The following is an 11,313-nucleotide window of genomic DNA, read 5'->3' on the forward strand; positions in this document are numbered from 1 at the left end:
AACTCTTCCAAAAAAAAGTGCTTCGACATCTTTGAATGACGTCAATAACTCAATGATTGCCGATTTTTAACAAGGATTGTCAAGCCCGCTTAATTTAATAATTATTTTATTTTAAAATAATATCCAAACATGTCTCAAACATTTATGTTGGAGCCCGACATAATAGCAGCAACAGAAAATGTTATGCCAGATCTCAATAACGACTTGGTGTTGGCGAAAAATTTCCTGAAACAGCAATGTGCGGCTACCGGTGATACTTTGTAAATATGCACCAACGGGATATCCAATAATTGTAGAAAGATATTTTGAAGCTAACCGTCTCCCGTCTCCGACCTTAGCGGATAACTCAACACTATCCATATTTGTATAGTATTTGTATCCATATTTCCAGAACCCTTGTAGGTACCCCATAATATACCTACTTCCTTCAGGAGGCTATATGCTACTTTATGGGCCTTGGTTATAATCAGTGTCGTGCACTGAGCCAGCCAGGGTAAACATATAAGTAGAAACTATTTACTGGCAGATCATAATGAAGAATAAGCAGTGTTTTGTAACTAGGGTAAGCAGTGTGTGTACGCCATTATGCATTGCACGCTACTGGATATAGGTACTTATAAGGCCTCTGTGCACGTATGATGTCTAATAATGAGTATCAAAAAGATTCCTTGCTTCAGATATGATCATCTTGTCGACGTCGTCCACAAGATCCTGTCACAAAAGCCGCCGGATGTGGTGGACCAGTTCGAGCAGTACTCCTGGCAGGTGAAGCAGGAGAAGTTCCGGCCCAACTTCGACTTGCTCAACGATATCTACCTCTCACCTCCACAGCTGCAGCTCGTTAGAAGAGTGGAAGAGATGTTCCAGGTCTTTGTTTACTTCTCTCTCTTTTACATTACCAAGCTTGGAAAATATCTTCTTCATCTTTTCCTAATGGTCGAGTCCTACTCTATTATAGGGTGTAACCAGAACGCTAGCAAAAACGAAGACATGTGATAGGTACTACTGATGATTACTGATATAATATGATAACACCAAAAAAAACGCGAAAAAAAATTCCTAGGTACCTATTATTTAAAAGTTCACGATATATAAAACATCTGACTGACGTTACGCAAGTAGGCCATTCGGAGTCAATGCCACGTCGTAGGCGGGGCATTGACCCAAGTTTTGGACGCTATTATACATTTTATTTTTAGGACGCTATTATGATTGTAGGGTTGAAAAATACTAAATCACTAAAACTACAAAATGAAGCAAATGGTTATTGGATTGTGTTTAAGTAGTATAACAATAACGCTAAGTTATTGCTAGTGTTCTGGTATCCAAATGTTTACGCACTAATTTTGTTCCGCATATCTGAAAGTCGGAACTCTTCAATTTACCGGGATAAAACGTAGCCTATGTTCGTCTCCGGGATGCAAGCTATCTCTGCAACAAAAAGTTGTCGAAATCGGTTTAAGAGATGGACCTTTAAGTAACCGTGGGACCTCTTTATTACCATAGAAAGAGTTAAAACGTTAAACATATAGCATACAGGCCGTACATATACACACTTTCGCATTTATAATATTAACATGGCTACTGGCTAGGTATCATAAGTACGAACTTATATTTTTTATGCAGCTAGTGTCAAGCAAATCGCTAAGATTGGAAGAAATGGGTGAGGAGCAGGAGCTGGATCTGGAGGAAGAATCCGTGAAGCCGAGAATCGCGGACCTCATCGAGCATAACTATTATTTTAGAGAGGTTAGATGATTGATTTTATAAACAGGAAGATTGCTGTTCGCGTTGCAATCTGATGGTCATATTATAACCCTCGACATAACAGTTTTACTAAAGAATAATATATAAGATGGTTTATACGTATTGAATTACAGTTCGCTGCCGATAGTAATGTACATCGACCTTTAGAGGGAGGTAGCAGATTTGTAGAGCACTCTCTCTGTCGTTGAGACCGACAAAACGTCATATAGGTATGAGTAACAGAGACAACGCTCTACAAAGCCGAAATGTCATTCTAAAGGCCGATGCACATTACTTTTTTTTTTTTTTTTTAATTTATTTATCACCGACAACTTCCATACATAAAAGACCGCACATTTAAATACATACAATAAACAGTATGGTCGTCAATTACAGGTGAAACTTTGCTTATAAACTAACATGTACTAACTTACAGACTAACAGATTAAAGTATAGATTAACTTAATAACAGACAGACTTAATAACGTACAGAGTAACTTGACAGATTAACAGTAGGTAAAAATAAAATAGTTAAATATGTAAAGGACTATGTGTACTTTCGGTACTATGTGTACTTTCGGTATATGTACTTTCGGTCACGTACTCTATTTTACCAACCCCTACACACCATAAAACATTTGACTTTCCTGGATCAGTAAGTAAGTATGAGCCTCAATACCTCAACCGGTAAAGGAGTGGACTGAAAACCGAAAGGTCGACGGTTCAAACCCCGCCCGTTGCACTATTGTCGTACCTACTCCTAGCACAAGCCTGACGCTTAATTGGAGAGGAAAAGGGAATATTAGTCATTTAATATGGCTAATATTGTTTTTTTTAAAAAAAAAAGCATTTAAGAAAGCTCAGTCAGTCAGCGAGCGATGGCTCTCGTCGGAATGCCATTGCATGCATTGTCTACAGTCTAGGAGACGGCAATTAAGTACAATAATTTGTAACCTTTTTTAGGGTGGTTACGGGTTGCCGGACAGCGAATGTTACGCGCTCTACGTCGCCCTCAACATGCTCGCCATCAAGGAGCCCGTAGCTGCTGTTAGGTTAGTAATCCATACTAATATTATAAATGCGAAAGTGTGTCCGTCTGTCTGTCTGTCTGCTAGCTTTTCACGGCCCATCCGTTCAACCGATTTTGACGAAATTTGGTACAGCGATAGCTTGCATCCCGGGGAAGGACATAGGCTACTCTTTATTCCGGAAAATCTAAGAGTTCCCACGGGATTTTTAAAAACCCAATTCCACGCGGACGAAGTCGCGGGCAGCAGCTAGTTAATGATAATAATGCTTAGTCAGCTACCCAATATATTAATAAGTACCTGGCTCTCTTTTGTAAGATTCTTCGGAAAAATTTTCGGGACCAGAATGAACTACTATGTGGCTGAAGCCGACCTCACCATAGATGAACTGGACCGAAGAATTCGGGTGAGCATTCTTTCCTCAGCATTTCTATAGCGTACTGTTACTAAGGGCTTACAAGTTACACTAAGTACTTACCTTTTTCAACGGTGACAAGTCTGCAAAAGAATGCCTAGTGGTAATGACAATATAGTCTTAAGAAGGAACCGAGCGAACTAAAAAAGAAATCTACTTAGCAGTTAATTAAACTCACGTTCATATAAGGCACCGTATTGGAAGTCGGATCGCTAAATCGTTTCGCTACGGCCAAGCTGACAAGACTAGAGACAGCTAGGAAATTTTAATTCTAATTGCTCAGAACCTTCCGTCTTAGGCCACATCATCACTTCCCATCAGGTGTCATCGTGGTCAAACGTGCGCCTGTAGTGAATAAAAAAACCTACCACTTACCCACCTAAATGAAGGCAAGGAGGTCATTCAAATTATCTGCGAGGTTCTGGATTCTGGGTTTAAAAAAATTATTTAGATACAAAGTTAGCCCTTGACTGCAATCTCACCTGGTGGTAAGTGACGATGCAGTTTAAGATGGAAGCGGGCGGGTATGGCAGTTTTTAATAAACCCATGCCCCTTTGGTTTCTAACGGCATCGTACCGGAACGCTAAATCGCTTGGCGGCACGTCTTTGCCGGTAGGGTGGTAACTAGCCACGGCCGCAGCCTCCCACCAGACTACGGTGGTTCTAAGATTCCGGATCCTGGTATGGATCAGAATAGAGAGAAAATTCTTAGAAAGAACGTCCTCTGCTACAGGTTTAATATGAATTTTTAGGAGTTCGAAATGAAAAGACATGCCAGGTGAGGAAGAGGGGAATGAAGATCGCGACCAGGAAGTAGCTGTTGAAGAAGAAAAGGAAATAGGTAAGTCTTATTATAACAGCTGTTTGATACAAATGGCAAACAAGTAAAGGCAAATTAAGAAGAGAAATTACTAAGCTAGAAAAAATTGAAAGTAGAGGTGTCTTTGTGGAGTTTTTACCTTCCTGTTAATAGGGTAATAGGTACCTTCAAATCAAGAGTAAATAGCATCTCCTGAGCAGGAGTACATCCACCTTGGGCTGCATCATAACTTCCCAGTAAGCTTAAGTGTAGCTAATTTGGTACCTACCTATCACTCACTACCCATAGTATAAATGTGAAAGTGTGTTTGTTTGTTGGTTTTGTCCTTCAAATCACGTCGCAACGGATCGACGTAATTTTTTGCATGGGTATACTTAAAGATATGGAGAGTGACATAGGCTACTTTTATTCCCGGAAAATCAAAGTTTCCCCCCGGGATTCTTAAAAACCTAAATTTACGCGTACGAAGTCGCGGGCATCATCTAGTTATAGAGTAAAAGTCAAGTATTCTAGAGCGCCTCACTTTATTACCAATTTTTCTTCTACTAAAGAAAGAAAGAAAACTTTATTTGATCACTACAATAAACCTTAAAACTAATTTATTAATGTAAAGCGGGTGAAGGTGAAGTTAAAGAAGAAAAGCCAAAAGAACCAGTCCCACCTAAATTGCCTCCCATCCCGGTCTCCACCTGGCAGCCTCCCCCTCCTATCCCCGTTGAGAGACCTGGCCAAGGCGTTAATAAAAAGGTAAACCTTCGCTTTTTACCTAAAAGTAAAACTTTTGTAATATATCTTCGTCTTCAATCTTTAGAAACCTTTAGAAAGAGGTAGCGGGTTTGTGGTTGTCTCTGTCATTGAGACCAACAAAAACGTCCTTGGGACAGTACCTACTGTAAGTCTCTTGCAAGAATTTCTACAGAATAGCGATCTGCTGATGTCTCGCTTGAGATCGATCGTATATCCACTTAGTGGGGTCTTCTAAAACGCAGCGCTTTAATGCACCTTTGGCACCCAAAGTTTATCGGTTCTTTGTACTATCCGCCTCGCTCTAATGGTTTATATGTAAGTAGGGTAGTAGGTTAGTTACCTACTTTAAATAAAGTTGGCTGGCACTACTGGTTATTCTAAACGCTTAAAACACCGCTGCACCGGTTTGTCCCCTTGTTTTAGTCTCAAAAATTTCTTTTTTCTCTCTCTTCTCAAAATAAATTAAGCAGGTAGATAACTAGCCGTATATCTCACTAAAAACTGACTTTCGAGGCCATTATTAATAGAGAAAAACACATAATAAGGTCTGTATATTTTTTTATGTCAATTAATAATTTTTTTATGTACACAGGGTTTATTACGTGTGCAACCAACCAGGAGAGCCGTGGATTGGTCTGCCGGATGTTACGCCAGCGCAAATTAGAGTCGCCAGGCTCACTGTACGGTGCATGACTGGGGATTTGGGATGCTGAGGTGGTTATCGTCTTCTTAGACAACTCATATTGAATAGCATTTTCTAGATAAACGCGTCCCATCTTAGGCCACAAATCATCACTTTCCATCAGCTATGATTGTGGTCAAGCGTTTGCCTATAAAAAAAACTCTATATAGAAACTGAGTGGCTTAACGTATAGCTCAAATCACTGGGACTCTAGAAAACTTGATATTTTGCAGGCAAGTTTTCTCTCATACGAGTTTCGGACTAAGCACAATATCTCTAGAATAATATTTTAAAATCTTAAATTGGATCGAATGGGAATGCTTAAGCTTGCTTTTAATTCCTAGATCACCAAACCAAACTACTTACCTACGTGGTACTAGCAATTAGACCTTTTGGTTTCTAGAAAAAGGCCTACCTAAATAAAATAAAAAAAATAGAAAAAAATATAAGTACCTACCATGATATAGGGAAATTTGTCTTTGTCCACTTCAAACAAAATTGTAAAACTGTATTTACCAGGTGCTGACATTCCCACCCTTCGAAGGCTCTGAACGTAACTACTTACGAGCTCAGATCGCCCGCATCGCGGCCTCAACATCCATATCACCTCAGGGCTTCTACACATTCGGGTCGGGAGAGGAAGAAGAAGACATCGATTTGGAGGAAGGAGCAGGTATTTTTAGAGTTAAAACTGTCATGGGTAAAGTTACTTCGCTGGCTCAGCGACACAAAGATTATCTTGGTCGCCGACATTAGAAGCTGCCATTAATGCCTGTCCTGTGGCGTTTCACGCTATCGGGTCTTCTGAGAGCTTGCAGTGCAGGTCGCTCGCTTCTCCAACCAGAGATAGCATTTAACTGGACATTTTCCTATTGGCCGGCCCAAGTATAGGTAATATTCTTACAGCACGATCTTCGATCATCCTTTCTAGGTGCTCAAGTCAGCGGGGTCTCGCCGATTTGGTCTCTTCCAGTTCGATGCTCCAGTTATATTGCTATCAACGACAATGCTTTTCTTAATTGATTTGTCCACTGTAGCATTAACCTACCTACCATTTAATTAAGACAATTTCTGGGGTAGATGGGTGGGACATGAAAGAACTAAAAGTTCAGGAACATAATGGACAGCTTAAGAATTGAGTATAATCTTCACAATTTTACACTTCATCCGTCTGTTCCTTTCAGGGGACCTGGCTTTCAACCCTAACCCATTTTACCAGGGGCATACGCTGAAGGACCTTCTCGATCCAAACTTGACGTATTGGGTTCACCACGGGAGATACATCCTGAAGCAGGGCAGGACGCTATGGTGGAACCCCAATGTAGTTATGGTAGGATACAGGATACTAAAGTAGATCCTTTAATGTTATCTAGATACTAGTTGATGCCCGCGACTTCGTACGCGTGGATATAGCTTTTTAAAAATCCCTTGGGAACCCTAAGATTTTCCGGGATAAAAAGTAGCCTATGTCACTCTCCAGGTCTTTATCTATACCCATGCAAAAAATCAAGTCAATCCGTTGCACCGTTGCGACGTGATTGAAGGATAAACCAACAAACCAATAAACCAACAAACAAGCACACTTTCGCATTTATAATAGGTAAGGGTACTGATTACATAAATATATTGAAGAGTACCAAAGGTTATTTGGGCAATTCTATAAAACTACTTTCCATGATCTCATTTTAATTCAGTAAAAACTCTTTCACGCAAAAAACGCACGCACTCTTCAGATTTGGCTGAAATTCAGTATGGAGATAGAATCGATTATATCCTAAAATAACACACATACACACATACTACACATGCTACTTTTACCCCGTAAAATCAAAGAGTTCCCATGGGATTTAAAAAAACCTATGTCAACGTGAACGATGTCTAGGGCATTAGCTAGTATATGAGCATTATCGGCCCGAATTCTAATTCTACTTTTTTAAAAAAGAATAATTAGCCATGTTAAATGACTAATATTCCCCTTTCCTCTCCAACTAAGCGTCAGGCTTGTGCTAGGAGTAGGTGCGACAATAGTGCAACGGGCGGGGTTTGATTGAACCTTTCGGTTTTCAGTCCATTCCTTTACCCGTTGAGCTATTGAGGCCGGAATTCTAATTCTACTTACAAAGCGAGTACCTAATGCATACCTTGTTTCAAAATATTTTCTTCACCAAAATACAGGAGGAAGATCTCGAAGAGGAAGAAGAAGAAGGTCCTGCGCCAATACCGCCAGAGTCAGGGCCTTCTTTATTCACACCTCTGTCCGAGGACGTTCGCATCGAGGGTCTGAACTCGTGGAGCGCGCGAGTCAGCTCGACCCTGGTGCCAGATCGCGCCATCGCCGTGCTGAGGAGCAACGTATGGCCTGGTGCTGTGGCTTACTCTACTTCTGGGAAGTGAGTTTCTAAAACATTCTAGATGATACAGGAAAAAGCCTCGAAAGCCAGCAAAGGCGTGCGGTGTTGCTGCTGCCGCTATGCCAAAGTAAATATATGTTAGTGTACGTTGTATTAAAAAAATCGGCCAACTGCGAGTCGGACTTGCGCACCTCATGATTCTAGGTCAATGGGAATTTTACCCTATAGGTTATCTTGACAGACAGCCTACCCTCCACCTCCCATGGCCCCACCAACCTCTCGGTTATATGGGCATAATCGCGGGAAGGCGCCCGTTCGGTACTTGCTCTTGGCATTTTCCCGGAGCGCCTTCTTGACTCCCTACAAATTATTTCTTGACAGACAGACGGACAGATAGAACAAAATGATCCTATAGGCTATAAGGGTTCCTTATTTTGATGTACGAAACCATTGTGCATTGCGTTTTAGGCAGCCTCAATTCTGATAGTCCTGATATGAACTGAATCACATATGATTCAGTTCATATCAGAGTGGATATTTGTTGCCAATGCGCAAAATAGTTCTTAAATACCACATACCTAGACCATGAATGTATTTAAAAGTCTATTTTTTTTAGAAAATCCGAGTGCCTCTACGTGGGTTTGGGTCTGAAATTCCAGCCGCTCAACTTCTCGCCGGTGCAACTGCCGCGAGCGCAAGACGAGTACATCATTGGGCCGGAGGTCATGGAAATGGCGGACCCAACGTTCGCTGATGAAGAAGTGAGATATTTTCTTTCTACGTATTTTTTATCTCGCGACAGGCTTGAGACAGGCGTAAATCTCACGATCATTGCTATCAAAAGTCCGGCTAGAGAGAGACAGGAATAGCCACAAAGCAAAATAAGCAGAAGAAGAGAGACAGCAAATGATTTGTGGCATTGCTACTGCAGTCACGTTGCTGTCGCTACTGCAACGTTTTACGTAATCACCCCGCCGGTCTTTTCAAGGGCCTATAGCTTAGCAATATAAAATTTGAGGTATACCTACGTCCTACACACGATAATGTTCATCATCATCATCATCATCATCATCATCATCAACCGATAGACGTCCACTGCTGGACATAGGTTTCTTGTAGGGACTTCCACACGCCACGGCCTTGCGGCGCCTGAACCTTCCCCGCCTCCTTGCGACTCGTCTGATGTCGTCCGTCCACCTAGTGGGGGGTCTTCCAAACGAGGTTTTTCAAAATAGCAGATTTGCCATGTTCCATACAAAAATGTTCATATCCTTTTTTCAACAGCTCTTTGCATGTTTAAAAGGATTTTTTTGTACAGGCAGTGGCCGATTCTCTTGTAATCTTAATTAACAGGTCTAAATCTAGTGCTATCCTTTTCCCCAAGCAATATTATGAAAGGGGTAGCAATAGATTTAGACGTGCCATTTGAGATTGTGTACAAGAGAATTAGCCTTCTATACGATAGTCTGCCTGAAAGTCTTCTATACGATAAATATAACTCATTTTATAAACTGTATACCGACGGTTCTAAAGAGTTGTCAAGTTCAGGAGCGGCGGTCTTTGACCCTCAGGCAGAAATCAGCATGAAATTTAAAATTGAATCGGATATAAATATTATGCACACGGAGCTGATAGCAATATCTGAATGCCTGTCTTATATATTATCACTTGAGGGTAATAAGTTTGTGATTTTATCTGACTCAAAGAGCGCCCTTCTACATTTGGCTCGGCTAACCTCGAATATTCGAGGATACCCGATAGCCTATGACATTCTAGACTCCATATGTAAAATTCAAAACAAAAATAAAATTGTAATAATTCAATGGTTACCCTCCCATGTAGGGATCATGGGCAACGAGGAAGCAGACACGGCAGCCAAACGCGCCATCAGCGATGGAATTCCCTACAACTGTATTCCACTACCGAATGAAGTTTTGATAAAATTTAAACAGGAATGTGTATTAGAATGGCAAGAATATTTTGACGAAAGGTCACGGGTTAAAGGCATATGGTATAAAACGATAGTGTGTCAGCTCCCTCAATGTCCATGGTTTGCAGAGTCCAAGTTTAAAAGGGCAGACATTGTAATACTGTTAAGACTTCGGTCCGGGCACATTCCATCAAATAAATTTAATTTCTTGATGAGAAGATCGCCAACACAGAATTGTGTAGACTGTGGAGATACACAAATTGATGACGTTTTCCACCTTTTGATGGAATGTACCCGTAATGAATTGGAGCGGCCGCGTATTCTTAAGAATAATTACAGTGTGGGTATGTGCAACAGTCTGTTAGCCACCCCATTGTCAGGGAACGCGCGGTCGCTCATTGATATGTGTTAACAATGTGTTTGTGTTTTTTTTTTTTGTTGTTGTTTTACCTAAAATGTTTCATTTTTTGTTTGTTTTTTGATGATGTGATGTTTATTTTACGGGGGTGACATAGTCAGCTATGACTAAACCCTCAAAAAAAATAAAGATTAAAAAAAAAAAAAAAAAAAAAGAGAATTAGCCACAGTATCTGTTAGCATTACCTAAATCAAGACTGCGACGTAAAAGGTATGAAATGCATAACTTGCAAGTCTCTTGTTAAGCAAAGAACCCAGTTTGCACAGACATTAAAAATTTTAAAGCTAAAAGCGTAACCTAGAGATACTTACCTTCAGTTTGCTAGTTCACTTGTCAGTTACTTTAGTTTTTCTTGGGATTTCGTCCCTCAAAGAGACACCCAACATAGCCCGCTCTATAATAAAGCGACTTTGAACTCATGTACAAGGCTAACTGTCAGTGCCCACGTTTCAACGCCTGTTTAGTACGCGACAGGTCAAGTTGGCAATCGGGGTATGAGGTGGGGGGACGCCCCGCACATCACCCGCGCTATCCCGCATCGGGTTAGCGTGAGGGCTGTGCGGGGCGTCCCCACCACGATTGTCATTACGACCTGTCGTGTACTATATTTACGCTATAATTAAAGTACATTTTCTCTGTCCAGGCATATCGGATCGCTCACCTACCCCCGCCCCCTCCACCAGAGCTGCTGGGGGAGGGAGAAGGCTTCCCGCTTGAGGAAGAAGAAGAAGATTAAACTAGAGTTTACTGTTTCAATTAAATTTTTTTTTCTAAATGAGTGTTTATTTTTTCTCCACATTGTATTCCTTATTGTTAAGAAACATCTTCTGGTCTTAGCATTAATAACACACCTTACCTATTACCTAACAGTGTGATGGTAAGCAATTGGGTATTTGACTCCAATTTTTTTATTACTTTATTATAAACTAAGATAAAAATAATGACGTAAACTGAAAAAAACTAATTAAATCGATCAAATAACAAAAAAGTTATAAGCATTTCAATATTTCTGATTAGACAGAGATAGCGAAATAGAATTTTAACGTCACACCTTACTAATGCCATTGTAGCTTCGTGCGGTTACATACAAATTTTCGTTTTGCGAGAAAGGGATAGAAGACTCCTCCCACTCCAAAATTAAAATGCCTGTAACTTTGTAAATCTTTGTTGGATTT

General features: G+C 40.6%; 2 protein-coding genes across 2 annotated transcripts in view; one reads left to right on the top strand and one right to left on the bottom strand.

The window, feature by feature from the left end:
- The window catches only part of roh (reduction of Rh1), a 135,627-nt gene that overhangs the window by 97,509 nt on the left and 26,805 nt on the right, over nucleotides 1-11,313 (bottom strand). The window lies entirely within an intron of this gene.
- Rsph4a (Radial spoke head protein 4a) lies at nucleotides 105-10,874 on the top strand. Its single transcript, XM_034977878.2, is given in 15 exon segments — nucleotides 105-260; nucleotides 678-867; nucleotides 1,627-1,749; nucleotides 2,710-2,798; nucleotides 3,093-3,180; nucleotides 3,943-3,954; nucleotides 3,956-4,031; nucleotides 4,624-4,756; nucleotides 5,350-5,461; nucleotides 5,463-5,471; nucleotides 5,959-6,112; nucleotides 6,624-6,769; nucleotides 7,615-7,829; nucleotides 8,407-8,551; nucleotides 10,782-10,874. Coding segments are annotated over 15 exon segments (1,716 nt in total). The 5' UTR covers nucleotides 105-129.

This window comes from Maniola hyperantus, chromosome 18, assembly GCF_902806685.2.
Source record: "Maniola hyperantus chromosome 18, iAphHyp1.2, whole genome shotgun sequence".
In the NCBI taxonomy this organism is placed as follows: domain Eukaryota; kingdom Metazoa; phylum Arthropoda; class Insecta; order Lepidoptera; family Nymphalidae; genus Maniola; species Maniola hyperantus.